General features: G+C 41.6%; 1 protein-coding gene across 2 annotated transcripts in view; it reads left to right on the top strand.

Moving 5' to 3' along the window:
* The window catches only part of SV2C (synaptic vesicle glycoprotein 2C), a 234,603-nt gene that overhangs the window by 111,661 nt on the left and 97,999 nt on the right, over positions 1 to 24,943 (top strand). For both annotated transcript variants that reach the window (XM_013063701.2, XM_004766847.3), the window contains exon 3: positions 16,185 to 16,365. In XM_013063701.2, coding sequence (XP_012919155.1) covers positions 16,185 to 16,365 — 181 coding nt within the window. The remainder of the gene's footprint in view (positions 1 to 16,184; positions 16,366 to 24,943) is intronic.

Below are 24,943 nucleotides of genomic sequence, written 5' to 3'. Positions count from 1 at the left end.
GCCTCATGTCCTTTACCTGTATCAGTGAGACAGATAAGGAAACTTAGCAAGGCAAGGTAAAATCAGTTCCTGGGAGAAGCTAGAGGCAGAGTAGGAGGAAGGGAAGGTTGTGTCTGGGCAAGAGGTGATACAAGAGCAAAAAAATGTAATGGAGATGATCCAATTGAAGAGATTATTTTCCACCCCAACTACACTAGCTGCATTTTTAAGTCTCCAAAGTTTTCCATTTTGTCTTTCATAGAATCTGAACTCCTCTTTCTTGCTGGGTAAAAAGAGGGGGAGTCTTTGGCTCCCTCTAGAGGTGTTGTTTGCCAACAACAGTAGGGTCCCTAAAACACAAACTGATTTCTTTCACTCTTTGTTATAAAACAAAAGGAAATTCGGCATTGACTAGATTTTACTCCCATGGCCTAGGGATTAGGCATAATTCAATTAGAAAGGGAATTTATCCATTAAAGTAGGAGGATATATATACATATATGGTTAGCTATATATACACACGCACACATAAAATAAATATATATAATTTAGCTTTATAACTATTATAGATAACCATATTTATAATAAATATATAAATTTGGTTAGATAATATATACATATGTAATATATATATATTTAGTTAGAATGAAAAATTGATAGTGAATATAATTGTGAATGTTTAGACATTAGTGACCAATTATAATTGTTGAAGTGTAGAGAGAAAATTGGATCTAACACCAAAGGGCTAAATAGTAATAAATTTGGCCACATTCTTAGACAGCTTTGTGTATGCAGCTTGATTTGCTGATGGGGTACTCAATGGTAATCCTTAATGTGCTGCACTTTAGAAAAATTATTGGTAATTTGTTTTTTAGATTGCTAAACAATTAAGACAAGAGGTCTAGAAACCTACATAAAATGGATTATTTCCAAAAGTGGGACTTGGAACTTTTGAAATGAAAACTACCCATACAACCCAGAGGTTTATTGAATCAGATTCTCTTTGGGAAAGTCAGGATGTGGGCCCCCTGAGAGAGACAGGGTTGGAATCGGCATATAACAGTCTCTCTCCGTTGGGGTGGGGCAGGTCTCAGGGGATTGCAGGGCAGCATTGTCCTAAGGTCTGAATGAGAACAGGAGTTTAGCACAATCTGATCACTACACCCACTGTTGTGCTTGTTGGCACCAGCCTGGCCCCAAGAAATAGTTTGTTATCTGTGACAACCTGTGTACACGTGCCCTACTCCATCCTTCCCACCATAGTGAGTCAAAGTTTAACATGCTTAGTCATATTTGTGCTGTGAGATTTAAACAATCACTGATTTACCATGTCATGGAGCCTCAAGATGGAAAAGGTGGAGAGGCCTGGAGAATCTCAGTTTGGGGGAGGGTATCTGAATATAGAAAAACATGGTAGCCAGTCTGCTACCCAGTTTCCCAAGAAGAACTGTGGTTCCATCTCCTCCTGCTGCTGGCTTTATTAATCAGCCACACTGTGGTGGGCATGCTCCAGAGCACATGGAATTTATGTCCTTGTGTTCTTCCCTCTAGGAGCTAATTAATATGCTGTTGGTGGGGAGAGAGTGATCCCTATGTGTTCCTGCTCTTGAAGTCGTGACCAGATCTCCCATCATAAAACCAAACCACCCACTACCACCACCGCCACCCATAAAACACCCTCTGCTTCAAGCCTACTTGACATTTACTTCATTCCTCTCTCCCCCCTACTTTAAAATTCACTCACTAAAACAAAATAACACCTCCTCAAATCTTTCCTGGAAAAAGACAAGACTTGATAGGAGCCAGAGGGAGAACTTGCTAGCTTCATTTCTGGTTCTCCATTTAGTTTATGGCTGGCAGTTAGCAGGAGAGGGGAGTTTCCCTTAATATTATGTTAGTATTATATTCTTAATTTGAAATCATTTGCAGTGGGAAAAAAATATTAACCATTAAACCACTTTGATCTTTCTTAAAATAAGTAGAAAACTGTTTTCCTTATAGTCTTGGTGTCCCAGTGAAGAAATGTCTTTAGAAGTGTAAGGACTGTGCTATTCTAGGTATGTGTTATTGTGTAGCAAACTACCAAACACTTAATAGATTTAAACAATACCCATTTTATTAGATCTAACAGTTTAAGTTTTATTTTATTTTATGCATTAGGAATCTGGAGAGGTCTTGGCTGGGTGATTCTCCCTTTTTCATGATGCTTTCAGAGATCACTCAGTGGTGGTTTAGCTGACACATGGACTGTTCTGAGGGTCCAAGATGGCTGACCCTTAGTCTGGGTTTAGCTGGGACTTAGAGGATTGTGCCAGCATGGTATTCTCCGGGTAGTCAGTCTTCTTAGATGGTAGCTCAGGGATCCAAAAGCAAGTGTTCTAAGTGAGCGAGGTAGAACTTACATTTTATGTAAGCTTTTATGACCCACTCTTGGAAATCAAAGAGCATCAGTTCTGTCATACTCTGTTGGTCAAGTGGTTGCCCAGAATCCAGGAGAGGAAATATAGACTCCACTCCTTGTGGGATGAGTGGTGAGAAATTTGCAGCCACGTTATATAATCATCTTATGTGCATGAAGAGACATCCCTATTGTTATGTGTTAGAAATTCATTTTGTGAGTCTTGGTTTAGTATATTAATTTTCCCCTGTTAGCCTTTTTTCGAGAGTGCAGGATTTCCAAAATATTGTTCCCACCATTTTGAGATTATACTAGTGATGTTCAGTTTTGGGGATTTTAAAGTCCAATTTTTTAAAAAAGTGAGGATTGGCCAACTTTTTATTTTACTAAGGAAGGTGATTTAAAAATAATAATTGCAGCGCACCTGGGTGGTGCAGTTGGTTGAGCAATAAGTGGCAGACTCTTGATTTCTGCTCAAGTCATGATTTCAGGGTCCTGGGGTCTAGCCCTGCCTCCAGCTCTGTGCTCAGTGGGGATTCTGCTTGGAATTCCTTATCTCCCTCTGCCCTTCCCTCTATTCTCTCTTTCTGTCCCTCTCTCAAATAAATAACAGTTTAAACAGTAAAGATTTAATAAATCTTTAAAAATAATAAGAAGAATTGCAACAAAATACATCACTCATTATGCTATCAATTCATAAAACAAAAGGCATGTTTGGGGTGCCTAGCTGGCTCAGTCAGTTAAATGTCTGCCTTCGGCTCAGGTCATGATCTTGGAGTCGTGGGATAGAGTCCCACTTTGGGCTCCCTGCTCAATGGGGAGCCTGTTTCTCCCTCTGCCCTTATCCCGCTCATGCTTTCTTTTTCACTTTCTCTGTCTCTAAAATAAATAAATAAAATATTTAAAATAAACAGATAACAAAAAACCCCAAAGTCACGTTCACATTAAAATAATAAGAAGGACATAGCCTTAGAATAAAAGATCTTTAAATAAATTTATCTTGACAAAATGGCATATATTATTTTTCTTTTCCTTTTATTTTCATTTCACTATAGGCTGGTGGAAGCTTTCTCATGAAGCCTATTCTGTAGGTGTGTGCATTTGGGTATCACTCTTCTAGACGAAAGGTCTCAACTATATGATTTATCATACTTATTTGGGATACTCAAGATCTTGCAGTCAGGATTTCTGATTTACTTTAGTTCCCTCGGTCACATAGTTGTGTGTGACTGGTTCTAGGGTTTAGACTGGTTCTGAACTCCTGCATTCAGTTTAAATTACATCAACCAGGTTTTACTGATTGAAATGTGCCTAGAACAACATAGTGTGATGGAGTTTCAGAATAAGCTGTCTATGATATGGTAACTTGCAGGGGTCAGATTACATGTTGGTTGTAGAGCTAAGACCATCACCAAGAGTGCGGATCAGATCATGGATGAGAATAGATAGAGGTCACTCACGAAAACCAGATAGTCTGGGTGTGCTTACAAAAAATGTGAAGGTGAAGTTCAAGAGACAGGGTTTGGATGAAAGGCAAGAGAAAGATGCATCTGGTAAGGTTCATTGGGTAAGAGTTCAAAGAAAAGAATGACTGTAATGTGTTTGTGAAACATTGAGGCATTTGGGGTCAGGGTGATTTCTAGCATGTCTCGTCTTAGGTTCTAGAGGACAAAACAAAATTGATTCAACATTCTTTTGTTTTGTTTTGTTCCTGAGCCCTAATATAGTAATTGATTCAAGTTCTTGCTTTTTTCTTATTCTCAGAGTGGTCCCATTTTTTCCTTCCTGATCTAAGCAGATGGCTAACTGCTCATGCTAGACGCAAATCATTTATAACCATACGGAGAATAATGAGCCGCTGAAGAACAGCTTCAGTCCTGCGGGTCAATACCTGAATATTTGCATGACCTTCCCTGAAATACCTAACTGTACTTCTGACAGTTGGGGATTGAGGAGCCCTTGCATGGTGTTTCATCACTAATGACAAAATAAATCTCCAGTGTCAGGAAGTGCTGCCCCGAATTCATCTCAGCTCGGCCAGCAATAATGGGTTAGGACCAACATCCATTAGTGCAAGGCCGATCCTTGTATTTATTCACTTGCTGCTCTGGGCTGACAGCTCAGGTATCTGCCTGTTTTGGGAAATAAAAAGTCTTTATGGAGCATCTGAAATGGATTACTGAATTCTCCTTTAGACATTTACTGTAATCTCTTATGATCTAGTCCGGTTTTCATGATGCTACTTCACACCTTAACTTAAAACAAACCAAAAAACCCATCAGCAACAAAAAAACTTCCACATGGCTTTCCGAAAGGGGTCTTGGAGGACTTGAGGAATCATTTTTCCAGTCATTATCGATCATGCACGGTGTGATCTTTAAGTCTATTTTCAGGCCTATTTTCCTACCATGCAGTTGCATCCCCAGTGTCTGGAAATGGCCTGCGTTAAGCTGCAGGAGCCCTTTCCCTTCAGGCATTTTGGTTACTTAAAATATCTAAAGATAGCGTATGGACAGAGCTCCAAGATTATATTCCTGTTCTGTCCCTCTGAAGTACCCCTTCCTGTTAGATTTCTAGGCTTTGTTTGTTCACTGTGCTTACATAAAAGAGACTCCTCTGGGGAAAAAAAAATCCTTTCATTGCTTGCAGGTAAACTTGAGATTAAGGAATTTCTCATAAGCCTGTTTTTCTTGCATTTTCTGGGAATGAGACACATGAGAGCTCTCTTCTTCCAGAATAGCCCATTCTTTCAGTAGCAGAAGCCCTCTGCTAGGCTCTTCGGTATCTGCGGCTGTGTTTCAGGGCAGTGAGGTGCATGTTAATAGGCTTGATATTTTCTTTATTCTCACCCCCCGCCCACCTTGTGTTTGCTGCTAGGTTTGTCTGCAGCCCAGCAACATCCCACCCCTGTGCTCCTTGGAGCTGCAGCTTGCTTAGCTACACCCCTGCCTGCCTGTCCTCACCACCACCCTGCTTCAGCTCTCCCCTGGTAACTGCCCCAGCACTGCAGTTGCCCCACCCCGAGACCCCTGGCGCCCTCTTCCAAGACAAGGGCCTTCTGGGCTCCCCCTGGAGCTGCCTTTCTGTTTCTCCCTTCCTTCTGAGGTGCTTGCTGTCTCCTCCATCCACACCCTCTTCTTGTCTCCTTGCCCACACTTCTTCCCTTGGACTTCTTTTCCCTTCACTCCCCATGGGTGTTCCTCAAGGGTTGATCCTGGGATCTCTGTCCTCTTTTTCCTTCATCCTTGTGGAGAAAACCCATGTTTCACAAGGCTCTCCTGCTGCCACTCCCCCACCCCACCCCCCAATCCCTGCCTTGACATTAGGCTTTCTACCCTCTCCCAGCTACTTCTTCTGGCCAGTTCAGTCCTTGCACTCCTGCTCCCCGCGCTGCTACAGGCAAACTTTTCCTCAGGGTGGGGTTTGCAAACTATAGTTGCCTCCCTGCCTATTTTTGTGAATAGTTTATTGGAATGCAGCCATGTGCATGTGCTCATGTATTTTCTGTGGCTACTTTCGCGCTGCAGCCACACAGGTGAACAGTTGTGACAGAGCCCTGGGGAACCAGCAAAGTCTAAACTGCTGTCCTTTTTCTCTGGCCCTTTAGAGAGGAAGTTTGCCAGTCCTGCTCTAAATGTCCTGGTCTTTTCACATTAGGGCTTTGAAGGCCTTATTTCCCCATGTGAGAACACATCAGTGGCTCCCCCATGGTCTATGTAATTAATTTCATCTGGGGGGAGGGCTTGTAATTTAATGATTTTCTCTCACTTATCCTGCTTGTCTGTACTTCTCCACACACCCAACCCAGCCACTCTAACCAGGTTCCATCCCCTCTGCTTACCTGCCCAGCCTTCTCCTGCTCTTTCCCACTCCAGAACTTCCCCTGCACTATCGTGTATGTCTGAGGGAATGCAAAAAGCCGTCCTGCCTATCCTCTTACTCATGTTCTCCTTGTTCTTTGGACACTCAGCTCAAGCCCTGCTGCCTTCATGAAGCACTTCTGAAGATGAGCCATCCTGTTCGTGGCCTTACTGATTTTCCTGTGTTACCTGTACTGCCCTATTTGGCCCGTTCAGGGGTAGTATGGTGAAACTTAGCAATGTGAACTCCCCCACACTTGTTTAAGACCCTGACCTGACAGGCCCACTCTCGTCTTGCAGTCCCTTTCTTTATGAATTTTACTATGAGCCATCCCAAGCCCGTCTACTCTTCCTTGCTTCACCCTTCAGTGTATAAGAACTATGGACCCTGACCACGAAAAATACCCCTAGCTATGTGAATCTTCTCCAAGCCCACTGCCCCTCCCTTAGATCAGGTTGCTGTCATTCCTTCACAGGGCTCTTTCTCAGCGGTATTGCTGAAGCTGGTCTTTTTTTCCCCTTGGTGGAAGCACAGATTTAAAAAAAACACTCATTCTCAGGGTCGCACAAGTACAGAGTTGGCTCCTGAGAGGGACTACATCCCTGTATGTTGTGCTCCAAGCCCCTCGGGCAGCAAGTGCCTTGTCCTGAGCTGGATCCGCCCCCTCTATCCTTCCCCACTGCAGTTGATCCTCCCCGTAGTTTCTGGAATGATCTTTTCCGGCACTGATGATGGCCAGTCTGTTTTATAGTTTCCCAAAGGATAAAGGCTTTGGATTGACTCCAACTTGTCTTCTGTCCTGGTCTCTTGTCACTCTTGTCCCCAAACATGAGCTCTATATTCCCTTCATCCTCAACTACCAGAAGTCCCTTTGGTGTGCTGTGCTCTGACACAACTCCAGAGCTTTTAACTGAGCCTTCTCTCCCTGGGAACATTCCCCTCTTACCTGGAGGATTCTTACTCATTGGTCACAACCCAGCATGATCTACCTTCTTTGGGAAGTTTTCCAGAATTGTGTGGAACTAATTAAGTTGCTCCTTCCTTTTTTCCCCTTAAGCACAATGTGCTCACCTTAATTAAGCATGCTTTTCATTTAATGGTAATTAATTTTCTGCATGTTTTTAATCTCCCCAGGAAACGAAAGGTTCAAGGCCCCAGTTTTATATTAAAACTTTCAAGAAGTTTTTTAAAAATACTCTTGTCTAAGCCCTACCCCAGGACCAGAGCCTCTAGGGGTGACCTAGGCATCAACATTCTTTTTCTGGAAGCTCCCTGGATGACTATGATGTGCAGCCATCGTCTGAAAGCACTATGCTAGGCTGTGAGCTGCTCAAGAGTGAGGACCATGCCAGTTTCATATTTGTGGACCTCTCCTCACTGCTCTTCTTCCCTTTCCCCTGTCCTCATTCCTCCAAAGGTACCTGACTCACAACAGGAACCCAACAAAGAGCTGTAGACTTAATGACTACCTCCTCATTGTTGACTCAGTGACTGAGATTTCAGAAGCAAGGGTTCAGTCCATTACCACTTCTCTTCCTCAGCACAGGCCTGCAGTGGGGGAAGTTTCCAGAGAGAGGGGTCCTGTTGGTGTGGAACTGATAGGTGATCTCATGGTATAAATCATAAAATGACTGTCTGTAATGCTCTTCATTCCTAAGACTTGTGTGTTTAATGCTTTGATCACTGAAGAGGCTGTAATTGCCCTTTTTAGGGGCTTCCAGAGCTATCCATATAAAATATGTTTGAATATTTCTTCCCATTATCCAGTGGGTTGGGTTGGGCTGCATACTAGCCATTTGAGGAAGGATGTTAGAGAAGACTGGGCTTCCTTCTTAGGACTCTGCTTCTTCCTTTGGCTCTCTGGATTCGGCGGATTCGGCAAGAGTGTCTCTAGGCCTTCAGAAGCTGTGTCGTGCCCAGGGAGACTTAGATAACAAGTAGTAAATGCTGCTCGATGTGGCCTTACCTGTCTGTACAAGCAGCTGCCGCCATCTCTGCTCCGACCAAAGGACTTAAATGTCAGACTTCCCCAGTGTAAAAGTCAGAGATGGGCTGTAGACCGCAGCTGATATTTACAGTTCTTTCTAGCGAAGGTGAGCTGACTTTTGTTGCAGATGTTCTCCATTGCAAATTAGGAGGATTTTTCTTTTTCATTTGTACATATGCCTTGGATATTATCGCTTTCCTCGCTTGTATTTGATTTTGTGCAAGTCCACAGATGCATTCGAACACGTGATGGCCCTTCCCTGTGGCTACTAAAAATAGTAATTGAAAAAATTATAGGGTTGGGTAAGAGAAGCCCATTAATTATTAATTACTTAAATTAATTAAATTTGAGCAATCACTTATTATTTACTCATTTGACTAGTTTAAAATTGCAAAAGAAAAATAAGTCTTTGAGACTTAAAAAAATTACTTAAGTCTTCCAATACTGTTTCAGGTGGTGTCTTTTCAGAACTTGAGCCAGGGGAGCCCAAAAGCTGTAACTGTCTTTGTATACCAGCTGGAGCCCACTCGCTTTCATCCTGTTGTCTCTTTTCCATCATCATTTCCTTCGCTTCTTTTCTTTCTCTTGCACCAGTAGTAATATTAGCATTTCAGGACCTTGCATAAAAAGGGACCCTGCTCAAAATCCCAAACAAAGGCTCACTCACCTTACTAGAATCAGGAAGTCTGTATGTGTCCTCATCTGGAGGGCACCTCTCAGTGTTACTGGCCCTAGACACTTTCCCTTGAGTTGGTCTGGCCAGAGAAGATGCAAAGACCTTTCAGTGTAAGAAATATTAGGCCAAATCCTGCTCTATTAACATGCTCCTCTTTGGTAAGTGGTACTTTGTGGAAGATAAGAGTCCTGCGTGAAAAAGTTAGTTTACCAGCCAAAGTCTGAGATTATGTCTAGTGCTGTCTTCCATCCAAGTATGACAGCCAAAAAAAAAAAAAAAAAAAAAAAAATCTAAAACCTGATCATAGACTTCAGAAACAGTAGACTTATCTGCATAAGTATCCAAATAACAACAGTCTGGAATCTGGCCTTTTCAAGTATATCCCTACAGAAACTATTACTAGGGCATAGCTATGGCCCAAGTCAGTCTTCTCTTTCAGCATAGCTTTACTTTTTTTCCTTTTAATTGAAATTTAGTTAACATACAGTGTGACATTAATTTCAGATGTACAACCTAGTGATTGGACAACTCTTTATAGGATGCTATGCTCCCCCCAAGTGTAACTACTATACAGCACTATAGAGCACTATTGCAATACCACTGACTATATTTCTTATGCTGGACCATTCATCCCTGTGACATATTCCTTCTATAACTGGAAGCCTGTATCTTTGACTTCTCTTCACCCACTTTGTGAGTCTCCCTACCTCTCTGTCCCTGGCAACCACCAGTTAGTTCTCTGTATTTATGGATCTGTTTCTGCTTTCTGTTTGTTTGTTTGTTGTTTTTATTCTGCATATGAAACCAAATGACATTTCTCTTTCTCTGTCTGACTTATTTCATTTAGGATAATACCCTCTAGGTCCATCCCTGTTGTTGCAAATGACACAATCTAATTCTTTTTATGGCTGCATAATATTCCTCTGTGTGTGTGTGTGTGATATCTTCTTTATCTATTTGTGTATCAATGGACACCTATGTTGCTTCTGTATCTTAACTATTGAGAATAATGTTGCAATAAACATCGGGAGGTACATATATCTTTTCTTAGGGCTTATTTTTATTTTTCTTTGACTTAAAAATTTGTTTTATCCTAAGACAACCCCCTTATAAAAGGTGACTATGATCATTACCTCATGGAGATTATTTACCATTGAATTCAGAATACTGCCACAGAATAATTTTTGTAGAAATCCAACTTGTAAATAAATAGTGCAGTGAATTTTAGAGTAATGCATTAGCCATGGATAACTGAAGTGCTTAAAACAAATTTTAAAAACCTATTCATTAAAAATTTCTATGAGAAAAATACTATATACATTTCTTAAAATTGTTCTGTTAATTTAAAATGTGCTTTAAAATGGCGCTACAAGGAAAAGATGGGCCCCCTTAGGTATTGTCAGAAAGGATCAAAAGCAGCTTATTAGCAGAGACAGAAATAGAAATGTGATATTCATCGGGGGAAATGAGGGTATGATTAAATAAATGGAATCGGTCCCCACGTTGGAAAATACTTTAATGAGGAAGTCATGCTTGAGGCCTCTTTTGGTCTTTCTGAAAGACCGAAGGGCTGGCCAAGCCTGGCCTGAGCCCAAGCTGTGGTAGTAGTGAAAGCCTCAGGTCACGTTCAACCTCCCAAAAGCCCAGCTGAATTAGAATCTTCATTCAGGTGGTATCTCAATATGGACTCTGAAAAACAATCTGAGGGTTTTGAAGGGGCGGGGGGCAGGAGGTTGGGGGAACCAGGTGGTGGGTATTAGGGAGGGCACGGATTGCATAGAGCACTGCGTGTGGTGTAAAAACAATGAATACTGTTACGCTGAAAAGAAACAAAAAATTAAAAAAATAAAAAGAGTCTTCATTCAGTTCATAGAAGGATCTGAGAGTCACAGCCTGGCCTCTCTCAACATCAGAGGCCTGCCTCTAGCTAGTCCTGAGGAGACATGTCCTAGGAGAAGCACAGAGTTCCTATTTGCCCTTTACATATCTGCAACTGGTATGGGGAGTTCTTGCTTGTTCTGTGTCTTTGAAATTAAAATATTCCATAGCCTGCATCTCCTCCTATCAAATATGTATTAGACAAATGCAAACTTGAAGTAAAAAAATGTATTAGATTAAGTGTTTTAATGGAAAGCACAGCAGACTAAAATTGCTTTCAAACTCTGAAATGCTCACAAATCTGTGGGAATCTTGTCCAGATGCAGCTTCTGACTTCTGTAGGAGTGGAGTGGAGCCTCACAATCTAAATTTCTAGCAAGTTGCCCTGGGGTGCTGGTGCTTTTTGTCCAGAAGTCATACTCTTGTGGAGCAAGAATCTAGAAGACCTGATTTCAAGTACTGGCTTCTCACAGCATTGGTTTTCCTATCCTTATGGACTAACATACCTTTGAATTCTGACCATCTGCAGCATCATGAGGAGTGGAGAACAGGAGGGTGGTCTATGTCAAGAGCATGTATTGCTGCTCTGGGTTTTCCCGGAATCCCCATCAGCACACAGCAAAAACAACATGGAAAACAGCACACAGTGAAAACAACATGGAAACAAACAAGCCAGGAAATACAGCTTGTGTTCTGACAATCCTGAAGTGTTTCCGGTTTTATTCACTCTGTGCCTTTGCTAGCATTCAAAGGTTTGTCTTTAATTAGGCCACACAGTCAATAAATGAATCTTCTTATTGTGCTGTCTGTCTCAAATAAGCTCAAGGAGAGGCTGAATTCCTGTCCATGGCACAGCCAGTGGGACAGGCTAATTACCAATAATAAGCAATGTAGGGTGGAAAGATTGTTATCTTTAGATCTGACACATATTCTTAACCAGAATAGAAGTGAAGATACAACTTGATACTGTATTTTGTTTTGGTAAACCTATTGCTTGTGGAGGAATTTAATACCATCTCAAAATCTTCCTTATCCTTCAAAGTCCTCTCAGAAAGCCCCTTCTCAGTGAAACCTTCCCAGAGTCCAGTCAGAGTTACCGGCCACCTCTTGTCGCCTTGCTCCCACTTATGCCCTACTGGCGTGCATACCTCATGGCTGGGCTCCTTCTGTTGTGTGTCTGAGGTCTCCCTCACTGAATTATGTGCTCCTTAAGCCATTTGGATGGAATAGAAAGAGTTCAGGGACTTAGAACCGAGGTCCCTGGGTGTGCATTCAGCACTGCCCTGTCCTGGTCATGTGTCCCCAGGAGGCCATGGAAGGTTTTGATCTGGCTGTTCCACTCTGTAATGTCCATGATCAGATGGGGTGTTGGGAGGGTAGTGTGAAATAGTGGGTGTGCCACTGTCTCCATCTTCTGGCTTGGACTGGGCACCAGATAAAGGTTTGCTCAGGCTCTGCCTGGGTGAGCTCAGGGATCGTGACTTATCAATCCTTGTATTTCTAGCACTTCAGGAAAAGTTAGGCTAAGTGCATGCTCAGTAAATTCTTTATAATTGAATTTGACATTATCTTTCAAGGAGGTTGTGGTGTATTAATTTTAGGCACAGAAAAAATACAAGATGGGGAAATAACTGGTTTTCCCCTGGTAGCTGATAGTGCATGCTTTTCTGAAATAAATGAAATGTGTCTCGAAGTAATTATTAAAATTCTGACAGAGATTTATTTCTGGTTTGCTAAGTTCAGAAATCCTATATACAACAGGAGAAAAGATAAATATTACACAGAACAAAGACTATTTTTTAAGACTTTTATTTATTTATTTATTTGACAGACAGAGATCACAGGTAGGCAGAGAGGCAGGCAGAGAGAGCGAGGGAAGCAGGCTCCCTGCTGAGCAGAGAGCCAGTCTCGAGGCTCCATCTCAGGACCTTGAGATCATGACCTGAGCCGAAGGCAGAGGCTTAACCCCCGGAGCCACCCAGGTGCCCCACAAAAACTATATTTAACAGGAAATTCATAAAGATTATCCATTTTTCTATGCAGTAATAGGTATAAACTTTTTAGAAGAATTAGAAAAACTGATAATAGTTACCTTTGGGAAGAGGGTCAAAGGCAGAGGAGAAGGAAACTTTCATTTGCTATATTTCTATGTGCTTTGAATTTTTGGCCATGTAGGCATATTTGGGTTGTAGATATACATACATAGAAATATATGTGTGTGTGTGTGTGTATATATATATGCACACATATATACATATATGTGAGTGGGTGTGTATTAAGGATATCTGGAGGAATTGAAGGATGGGCCATTTTTATTTTAGTCTTTTATATATAAAAACCTCTAATGAGTGTAATTTGGGTGTGGCTTAAGTACAAAATGCTAATGATAAATGTGGGTGCTCTGCCCCTTGTCAAGTCACTGAACCCTCACCATCACAGAAGTCAAGGGCAAACTCAGCTCACTCAGCCCTTCCTTTGTCTGAGCTTTAAGAACTCCCAGGCTGGGGCTGTGTTCTCACACTACTGCCAGTTGGGAAAATAGAAACCAGTTATGAGTCCTTAAAGTGCTGGAATCATCTCTTCATAAATCCATGATCTGGCTTAGTAAAGATGAGACTGCAGGTGACTGCCTGGAATAAGGAGAGTGGTAAGATATAGAGCCCAGTCCAACAGGAGTACCATCCCTCCTACAACCAGAAATGCAAGGGAGTTGCCCTAGTTGCCCTTCTTTGGAACATAGCATGTCCTTTTTTCTTTAGAGCTGGGTAGAGGGGCACAGAGAGAAAGGGAGAGAGAGAATCTTAAGCAGCCTCCACGTCTAGCTTGGGGCTGGCTGCAGGCCTCAGTCTCACAACCCTGAGATCATGACCAGAGCCAAAACGGGGTTAGATGCGTAACCAATTGAGGCACTCAGGCACCTCCGTAGCATGTCCTGTTTAGCAAGATACTGGGTGTTCATTTTTCCTTGGCACTCCTGAGCTGTTTTCAGCATTGACCTGCTTACCTCCCACCAGCAGGTGGGGATGTGCCTATTTGGAGTATCTGAGAACAAATGGCGCACCCCTTGTCATATGCTTGTGTAGAATGAAGCAGCATTTCCCTGTAGCTTCTGCCCATGATATTCAGCTACCCTGGCCTTAACTCTGATTTTGTGAGTTAAGAAGGACACACCTCAGAGACCTTTCAAACAGTGCTTTCAGTTCTGGGTGGTACCACCACATAGGGGCCGGGGCAGACGTGGATGTTTTCTTGGCAGGGCATCCAGGATTATTAAAGGAATTGTAACCATGTTGCATGAAGAACTGCTGATGGGCTGGGATGTAGTCGCCACTCACTTTTCTGTGGTCAGATCGTTCGATTCTCTGTGCGAATGAACTGGGTTCCATAGTATTAACCTCAAAGGAGTGTTGTAAGGAAAAAATACATTAGTTCATACAAACACTTAGAGCTGGTAAGGGTTCAGCAATTGCTAGGAACTGGTTTTTGTCCTTGGGGCTGGAGGTACAAGAAAGATTCCCACATCTTTGGACTGCAGCAGTCACAGTCCCCCTCCTGATCTAAAGGAGTTCACCTTCTGGTTTGTAGGCATTTTTTAAAGTCATAGATATTATTATGAGAAGCTTAGCTATTGATTATTCTTCTGAGAGGCTTGAGTAGCTGATTTGAGCCCCTTAAGCTATAAATAAGAGATTTGCTGCGTATGCATTTCCCTGTGTGAATCTGTCTCCTTTGGGAATTCCTTTGCCTTGTGCTGATACATTATTTAAATTGTCTTGTAACCATGCACTGGGCTTTGTGATATGAGTATCTTCCCCCCTTCCTTTGAGAAGGATGCTCTGTGTATGATTAGCCCCATAATAAAGAGAAACTTGTCATTCCCCACCAAGGCAAAGGACCACTCACCCCTTTGCAGCATTCCAGTCTGAATAAAAATGGCCTCTATTTTGTCTTACTGTACAATTGTGCCAACATTTGCCATTCAGTACAACTGCCTATACTCAGCTATATACAGAACAGCATCCACATGTCATTGATGTCAAGGTCATCAGACTTTTCCAGGTGTTCTCCTTCTGGGTCTTGTATTGATCCATTAACTGTGTGTTAAGCAAATGAATTCAGGGTGAGTGTTTAAATAGGATATTTCCCAAACTAATCTAAGGCAAAAAATCAATGTGTTTTTCTAACTTGTGTCTTAGATGCTGCTGAGTATCTTGAATGTGCCTTTGAAAAGAACTATTCAAGTGGTGATTTGGTGAAGCTGGGGAAGCAGAAATGGATGAGAGGTGTAGTAATAGCTTTGTAAATACCTCACCCAGATATAACAAACTTCCATTTATTAATTATGTCGTTTCCCTTAGTTATTGCACACCCTTTGACAAACATCTCTGAAGTAACTTTTGCCATACCTAGTACGATTTCATCTTAAGAAAGATTTTGGACAGGGCTTCTGGGGGCCTGGTTTTTTAGATGAAGCAAGTGAATTAGAAAATTCACAGGGCATCTTAGTGGCTCAGTCATTTAAGGGTCCAACTCTTGATCTCAGCCCAGATCATGATCTCAGGGTTACATACTGGGCATGGAGCCTACTTTAAAAAGAAAACAAAAGAAGAGGAAAGGAAATGTGTACTCACAGTGACACCAAGAGGGACATTGATCTAACCCTGGATTTTCCATTTGTTTCCACTATGGGAGTAAAGCCAGCCATGATAAGTTTAACAGCTCCCAAACTGCAACGGTTATTTTTCTTCTCCTTAGGCTCCTCCTTAAGCTTCTGATGCCAAGAGAAAGTTTTTCCTTATTAGCAGAGTTTGAGACTATTTTAAGATTAACTCTTGTGATCTCTAAACCCACCTTCCCTAGCCTCCCTTTCCTCCCCAGGGAAGGGCCAGGGCTTTTAGGAGAAACTAGGGAGAAAGAACCTATGGAATCTTCGAGGGAGCCTGTAAGAGTTTGGCCTTGGCCCCATCATCTGCTACAGGCAGAGATTTGAAGCAGGTTGGGGGATCCACTTTGACCAGGAAGTCCTTGACTCAGTCTCCCATCTTGGCCTTGTCAAGTGCTAAGCTGGACATTTATATGAAAGGGAACATGCCGTGAGTCAGACTCCAGGATTGCCCAGTGTGGAGACTCCTTGTGCCTGTCCACTATGTACCCATTCTCATGAGCCAAGTGAGAATATCACTGTTTTTTCTTTTACCCCCGTCCTTGGTTGTGACAGCTAAAGGTAACCCACAGAGCTTACTTTCCAGCTTGAAAGGTGATTTGTGTATCCAGAAGGATGTATTTTTTTAAAGAAATTTTTTCCCATGAAAAACGCTGAAATGTATTTGTCTCTTGTTCATTTGATCTAACATGTGTCATTTACTCCCAATCTGACACGTTTCTCTGTTTTTTGTGTGTTGCAGGCAGCATAGTGTACCTTGGGATGATGGCAGGGGCTTTCTTCTGGGGAGGACTGGCAGACAAAGTGGGAAGAAAGCAGTCTCTTCTGATTTGCATGTCTATCAATGGATTCTTCGCCTTCCTTTCTTCATTTGTCCAAGGTTATGGATTCTTTCTCTTCTGTCGCTTACTTTCTGGATTCGGGTAAGCTTTTTTCCCTTCATATCTCATAGTAATGTTTATTCTTCATAATTATACATGTTCTTCACTCCAGAGGACCTCATTACTGGGAAATTACCCCTTAACACACTTCTTTCCCTATCTTCACATCAGCCTTAGGAATATGATACTGATAAATATATAATTATCAACCGTAAAGGAGAACACACTTCTGTGTTCTTGTGGCTGATTCTGGTAGTATTTTTACTTCTAGGAAATGAGTTTTAGTTTAAGTGGAATCTTGTTTCTAGGGTAGAATGCATTCCTAAGTGTCTTTTTCTTCTGAAAATTTAGTTTCAGCAAGAAATAACCCTGGTCCTACCTGTTATGAGCTAGTATAGGTTCAAACTATTCAGGCTTGCTCTTAAGTACAGGATGAGTGTGTCTCAAGCAAATGTTATTTTATTGATCTGTGTTAACTGTCTAACTTGGTAGGAAGCCTACTTATTGAGATGTATCATGTTCCATTTGTAAGTTCTTGATTTTTGTTGAATTAATGGAAGTTGTGATGTTGGCCAAGTACAGTGGAATAGTCCCATACGCTCCCCCTTACCCACGGGGGATACATTCCAGAACCCCCAGAAGATGTCTGAAACTGCAGATAGTACCAAACCCTATAGAAACTATGCTTTTTCCTCTACCTACAGACCTATGATAAAGTTTAATTTATAAATTAGACACAGTAAGACATTGACAGTAACTAATAATAAAATAGAACAATAATAAAAATATACTACATATAATAAATATATATAATAAAAATAAATATAAATAAATATATACTGTAATGAAAATTATGTGAATGTGGTCTCTCTTAAAATATCTTACTGTACTATACTCATTCTTCTTGTGATGATGTGAGATGATAAAATGCCTATGTGATGAGATGACATGAGGTGAATGAAGTAGGCATCGTGACCTTCTGATGATGAGTCAGAAGGAGGAGCATCTGCTTTGGACTGAGGTTGACTACAGGGGGTTGAAACCACAGATAACTGAAACCTGGGAAAGTGTAGCCAGTGTTGTAATCATTATCCCTAAAGAGCTGGAATCACCTGTTGACTCTACAAAGTAAATTCACAGCTGAGGAAACCCCAATAGCTTAATTAGGAGAGTCAAAGATACTCTGCTCTGATATGGAAAAAGTAAAAATAAAGAATTTCTGTTTGAGAACTTTATTTTCATTAGAGTTGTTCTTTCTGAGATATCTATCAGAGGATGAATCAGTAGGAATACTATAAAATAAAAGTAAATAAATGGAGAAAAGAAAGGAGACAGTCCTGGGTTATGAATTTGAGAAGCATATCAGTTGTGATTGTTGAGAGTGGAACCCACACAGCAAAACATAGTTTGACCAAAAGAGAAGGTCAGAGAACTGCAGCATGTCTTCCTTAATTAGCTCCAGTAGTACTTTAAAATCAGAACTAAGATGAGAAGGAATATAAGCCATCATAGAGAAAGACTGTATGATCTGGTTACTTCAGGGATACAAACATTTCTGCATGCAAACTAATGGATCACTTTTATAACTCATTCAAAATATTTAGAAAAAAATTTGTATCATTTTATGCCACAAGATGAAGTATGTGCATATTAAGATTGGTGGATTATTCACAGATTTTTCTGATGTGTCTTTTCCTCTGTTTATAGCCCTTCATATGCTACATTCTGCTCACAGTGGGCACTTGGCAAATACATGACTAAGTTGCCCAAATCAGGAGCCTTCCTTAGAGTGAAGACATTCCCATTGACCAATCCAGTAAACCAAGAAGGTTGGAAAGTCTGGGAAAGTGTAAAATTATTTTTTCCTTAGGGGAAAAAAATGATCAAAATCAATAATTAGCTTTGTAATGAATAATAGAGAAGGGAGGCTTTCCCTTGGTGTTCAGAGCTCTGTGTGAGATTGCCAAAATAACATGGGTGACCTGGGGAAGTAATTCGGATCATGGATTCAAAAGGCTACAGCGGTGAATTGGGGTGCCGGAGGAAGAACATGTGTTATTTGGGGCTATTTGTTAAAAGACCAGATTCTGAGGGTCCATAGGATAAGACATTCTTGCCATCAGGAAAGGCTAAACCTTTCTTTTACTTTCTCTTACCTACGTAATACCGTGTCAGAAAAAAGCTAATGGCCTAAATTCTGAACTTTCCAGTCCTTTCCATTTACAGCTTTATCGAGGAAATTTCAGTGATATCCTTAAACTCAAAGGTACTGGAGTGTGGTCAAATTATTACGGCAGTTTTAATTGCCAATTCTGGATTGTGATGTGGTCAACCCAATTGACTGCAGAGAAAAGGGTCATTATGGTGGCTGCGGAACACTCCTAAACTAATGGACTGTCTAGAAGTTAATTCAAGGGCAGGACAGAAGCAGAGACTGCCTGGGTATATTCATGATATCATACTCTTCCCTGTCGCAGACAAATCATTCTTCAGCCAGCAGCTCAGGGCTGCTGACTTCTAAATAACGTAATCTACCTGGCAAAGCACAGACTGTGTCTTGCTAGCTCAGCTAGCCTCCATGAATTGTGATACCAGAGGTTAATTCACCGTGCCTTTGCCAAGTTGGCACAAGACTGGGAGTCCAGAAATCCAAGTCCACCCTGCTCCTGCCCTTTACTGGGGACCCTGGGAAGGTCATTCAGGCTTTCCAGACAGATTTTTCTATTGGGTTTTGTTTTGTTTTTTATTTTTATTTATGTATTTTTGTTTCAAGTTCGTATTTAAATTCTAGTTAGTTCACATAGAGTGTAGTGTTGGTCTCAGGGGTAGAACAACACCCAGTGCTCCTCACAGCACCTGCCCTCCTGAATGCCCATCCCCCATCTAGCCCATCACGCACCCACCTCCCTTCCAGGAACCCTCAGTTTGTTCTCTGTAGTAGAGTCTCTTATGGTTTGTTTCCCTCTCTTTTTCCCCTTTCCCTCTGTTAATCTGTTTTGTTTCTTAAGTTCCACATAGAGTCAAATCATACAGTATTTGTCTTTCTCTGAGTGACTTATTTCGCTTAGCATAATACACTAGCTCCATCTGTGTTGTTGCAATGTCAAGATTTCATTCTTTTGATGGCTGAATAGTACTCCATTGTTTGTCTCCTTTATCCATTCATCAATTGAGCTCTTTCCATAGGTCTTTTGGGCTCTTTCCATAGCTTGGCTATTGTCGGTAATGCTGCTATAAACATCAGGGTGCATGAATCCCTTCGAATCTGTATTTTTGTATCCTTTGGGTAAATACATAGTAGTGTAATTGCTGGGTCCTAGGGTAGCTCTATTTTTAACTTTTAGAGGAACCTCCATACTGTTTTCCAGAGTGGCTGCACCAGCTTGCATTCCCACCAACAGTGTTAAAGGGTTCCCTTTCCTCCACACCCTCTCCAACATCTGTTGTTTCCTGTGTTAATTTTAGCCATGCTGACTAGCATGAGGTGTATCTCACTGTAGTTTTGACTTGTATTTCCTTGCTGATGAGTGAGGTTGAGCAACTTTTCATGTATCTGTTAGCCTGATTCTTCTTTTGTGAAAAGAGATAGAGATTACCAAGGCTGGGGGTGCAGCTGAGGGGGTAGCCCAGGTGGCAAAACACTCAGAGTTTTGTGCGATCCAGGCACTGAGGGAACCTGAGGACTGACGTTGTTAAGGAAAATGAAGAAAGTTATCTCTCTTCCTCATCCAAGTTTATGGGTAATGTCACCTGTACACAACACATGAGGCACTGTCTCCATGAGAGAGGGCTTTTCTCAGCAGCTCTAGAGTTTCATTTGGACAAGCTGTCTCTGAACCTCTGGGGCGTCTCAGCCAAGGCTCTGCTTTCTCCAGAGATCTTGTTTTTTCTACTTAGTTAAGAGCTCCCTCTATCCACATCTGATCTGGGTTTTAAATTAAGTAAAACTGAATGGCCAAGGAAATAAGGCTTCAGAATGCTGGAGTTCTTCTGGAACGGGCACCTGGCCTCAGACACATCAATGCTCCATGTGTTTCCCAGGAGTGTTGCTCTTGCCGTCTTTTCTGCTTCAGAGGTTCTTCTCCCAGAGCCCTTGGCACTCAGGGCCCCGGGGAGGCCCATTCTAAGACCAGCCCTCCCTGCAAATACTTGCTTTTCATGCGTTTATTTCTCTCTTCCTCCCATTGTAAATTCCAAAATGCTGAGGTTTATTTGCTCAAGGCAGGGCAGGTTTGGTTACTTAAAGGACACTGGTCCTGCCAGGGGTGGACCTATATGGCTTTGGCTAGTTGATCGTGGTGTTGCTGCCAGAGTGAAATAGATGGGAAGTTTGCTGAAGTCTTACTTGATCTGTATAAACAGAAGAATTCTAGGTCAAGTGAATGAAAGTTTAACTTGAATCATAAAAAGTCATGAGGCTCATGAGAATCATGACCCATCAGTGAATTCCGAGACTCGACTGCAGTCTGCAGACCCAGAACTCCTCAAATGAAGGGGAGGCTGGGTCTCTTGAGGGAGAAGCCCCAGACACCACTGAAACTATATACCTTAGTCTTTCACTCAGCCTTTCCCAAGGGACTTACAACCTTTTACTAGGGTAGCAATCCTGAGGGGGGAAGGAGATAATCAGACTTTAGGGGGCTCACCTGTTCTGAACTGACACTAATTCCAGGAGACCCAAAATGTCACTGAGGTCCACCAGTCGGTGTAGGGGCTCATGGAGGTGGGGTGATCATGAAATTGTAGCTCAGGCCCATCTCAGAGTGGGTCCAGTGGGTCCCTGAATCCATCCTCTGATTATTTCCCGGTTACTGAATGCGTACTGGAGCAGACATTGTTACAGATAGAATCTCCATGTTGGTACAGCTCCTGTCTACCAGTTCCACGTGCTGGGAGTTTCAGAGGAGGAAGAGAATTTCTGGGTCACAGACACAGCCTTCGTTTTGCAGATTAAGGTGCAGTGATGGAATCAGGAAGACACAGCAAGGACTTAAGTCACAACTAAGTCCTTTTGAACTAGCAAATTTGTACTTAACCGCATTATGAATCCAAGATCAAAATGCCTTTGTGCTGATTTTATTGCAAATGCCACAGGTTTCCAGCTGTTTTGTCTTATTTCATGGCTGAAGCATCAGGAGCAGCACTGTGTTAAATTTCTGTTACTGCATCTAAGGGATACTGAAAGGAGTGCTTCATTTAGCCTGAGGTCTACCTGAGTTTATGGTTTCATTGCCTCTAAATGTGCTTTCCTCTTAATTTCCCACACCAAGTCATGAGTATATTTTGTTAGAAACATAAATATGTCCAGCTGCCGTATTCTGTGGGACTTTAAATATTTATTCAGTATGACGAATGATTTTCCAGCTGGGGACAACAGCGTGAGTGAGGACTAAGGCATCACCCATTATTCATCTGTCTCTCGCTTTCCTAAGTGAATCTCACACCAGGGAACAGACACTTCCCCTCTCCTCTTTTGTTACAGAAAATTAGAAAGATGGGAAATAGAGTTGACACCATTGATTCATTTTCATTTGCCCCAGAATTAAATTATTTGTTTCCAGTCACTGTTAATTATGGGAATGGTAATGCTTCAGATGCTGGGCAATGTCAGAGTTGGGAGCTTCTCACCAAGGGCCTGGCATGGCTAAGCGTAAAGGTCAGGGGAAAAATATGACAGCAACAGAAATTAAAATGAAATTTCTATGTATCTGTATATCATCATGAACAAAGAGTCATTTCTCCCTCCACAAATGGAGCCTCACAAATGCATACTTCATAGCTTTATGCTATATCCCTCCATTAATCATATTATAACCAGATTGCCTTGGCTTTGTAGAAATGATTTTCAACTAATTGGAATCTTCAGTGTTTTATATTTAGCATGTTTAGGCCCACAACATTTTTAATAAATAGGCATGCAAAAATCATACACTCTTTTTTTTTAAGTAGGCTCCAGGCCCAGTGTGGAATCCCACGCAGGGCTTGAACTCAAAACTCCGAGATGAAGACCTAAGCTGAGATCATGAGTCATATGCTTAAACCGCCTGAGCTACCCAAGCGCCCCTATTGTGCTTTTAAAAATAGAGGCACAGGTAGATTAAGTGGCTTCCAAATGTTCAATAGATCCTCCACTCTTCTGAGGTTTAGTCTAGTTCTGAACTCTGAGGGTCTCCCTTCAAAGTAGTCTTTCTCTTAGGATATGTTTTACCTCCTTATCATATTTGAAAAATGCAAACTCATTTCAAAATTTTCAAAATGTGTTTTATCAAACACCTATATATGCTTGCCCTATGAGAGATACCAAGCACTTTATGATACTGACTCCTCTAAACCTCAGAGTTTAGAGGAGGAAATTAAGGCACAGAGAGGTTAAGTAATGGTCCATGGTCACACAGTAAGTATTGTGGTCATACACAGGCAGCCTGGTGCCAGGACCCGTGCTCAGACCACCAGACTGTGCTGACTCAGATTCAACGAGAAGTATCTCTGATTTCATAGGACATATATGATAGGCACTAAATTGTCACGGCGGCGCGACAAATCAACCAGAAATGTGAGGGTAAGAGGATGAAGAAAAGAACTCAAGAAGTAGAGAGATGGGCGTAGGAGGAGCACTGAGGAGGATGTCCAACAGTGCTGATTTTATTCCACATTTTACAAGCATTTTTAAGGCAGATCACAATAGAAGGAATAATACATCAGTATTTAGTCAAATAACCGCAAGTTCCTATAACAAGTTTACATTAACTACAAATAAATCTCGTGATGCCAGGTAATCACGGCTAATGCCATTAGCTACTATTGATACAAGAAATTACAATCAACCAGGGAGTGGGTTATGGGAAGTACAGGAACAACAAGGACCAACTAAGAATTTAAGACCCTGACCACATTGTTCCTTTCTGTAGGGAGAGCGTGTGGGAAGTTATGTAGGCGAGCGCACATAGCACAGACCCTTTCTCAGTGTTACTCAACTTTCCTGTCCTTAACCCCTTATCAAGGCGTCTGGACTTTAGAGGAGACACAAGTCAGGGCCTGGTTTGATCCACAACTCCAACTGTGCTGTGGTCTCCAACACTAAATAAGCATTTTGGATGGATCAATTCAGGAAGGTTTCTGACCCAGAGAATTAGGATTGAGAGCTCTCCCAGTATGAAAGATGAGAAAAAACTACATTACCTTTAATCTTTTTAAAATGGTCACAAACCCAGATGGTAAATAGGAGGTCGTTGTTTCCTTAGGTCTATGTTGTTCAACAGGCAGCGTGTAGCTACGGAGCACTTGAAATGTAGCCAGATTGACATGAGCTATAAATGCAAAATACCTAGCACTGGTTTCAAATACTTAGCATGTATGAAAGAGTGCAAAATACCTCATTAATAATTTATATATTGATTCTGTGTTAAAATGACAATATTTGAATATATTGAGTTAAACGAATATATATTAAAATTAACTTCACTTGTGGTTTTGGGGGTGTTTTTTGCTTTGTTTTAATATCTTTTCTAGAAAATTTAAAGTTATACATGTGGCTCACATGGTACTTCTATTAGAAAACACTGTCTTAGACAATGCGTTTTATGAGAATTTCCAACAAAGAACTTGACCTTTTGGGCACACATTATTTCCCACTATGCCCTTTGGCAAAGGTGCTATTGGTCCCAAGAGAGAAGTAACAGAGCGAAATATCTTCCAGACTTACAATACGTAATTTGTGGGAAAATGAACCATATGTACTCTTTAGAGTCTTTTCTTGAGAAAAGACTGTGAGCTCCTTGAGGGCAGGAACTTGGGTGCATGCATCTCCAGCAACTGGGCTGTACCTCACCCAAAGTTTGCCTAGAGTGGGTGGAGGTGAGGGTTGAAATGGATGGTAGGTGGGTGAGAGGTTGAGTGGAGGAATGGATGAGTGGACACATAGAGTGTCTACAGGTTTTTGTCATCATTTCTTACAGATCATCACTATCTTTATTCATAATGACACCATGTAGGTGCTATGAGAATGGATTTTTCCAGCTCTCTCAAGAGCTCGATTAATTTTTTTAAAGACAGCATTAGAATCCTGATCTATGACTGGACCTGTTCCCCGTGGCATACTGTGCTGCTGTGGATACTATAGGTCTGTCAGCTTAGGGCGCCAACCTGATTGCAAGCAAGGGCTAGGGAAGTTGTATTAAAGCTGTTTTCTTAGAAACACACCTTTTACCCACACTGTATATTTACATCTCAATATTTTTAAAATAATCGAGTTTCTACCAATTGTTCTATCCATAGTTCATACAATATTGGGAAATAACAACTGCCCCTATCAAAGAATATGGTTTTTTAATCTGTGGCTTTGGACAGTGGGAAACTAAAACTACCCACACGACACATCCTTTAGCACTGCCACTGGGTCTGGGAGATTTCCATTCTTGATTTGGTGATTGGTTCGGGTACCAGTAAGTGTTCTCCTGTTTCTGTCTTGAGTACTCATCATGAACAGGTGATACCTTCTAATCAATACCACAATCTCATTTTCTGTGAAAACCAGCCCGTTCAGAGACAGATCTGTGTTCTTCTCTCTAAGCCTCTGTGATAGTCTATTTACTTTCGTGAAAAGGAAGTCACTGAAAAGTTC

The sequence above is a fragment of the Mustela putorius genome, unplaced genomic scaffold (assembly GCF_011764305.1).
Source record: "Mustela putorius furo isolate JIRA1106 unplaced genomic scaffold, ASM1176430v1.1 tig00537350_pilon_pilon_pilon, whole genome shotgun sequence".
Lineage (NCBI taxonomy): Eukaryota > Metazoa > Chordata > Mammalia > Carnivora > Mustelidae > Mustela > Mustela putorius.
The sequence above is the reverse complement of the archived record's forward strand: the minus strand, read 5'-3'. Positions and strand labels throughout refer to the sequence as shown.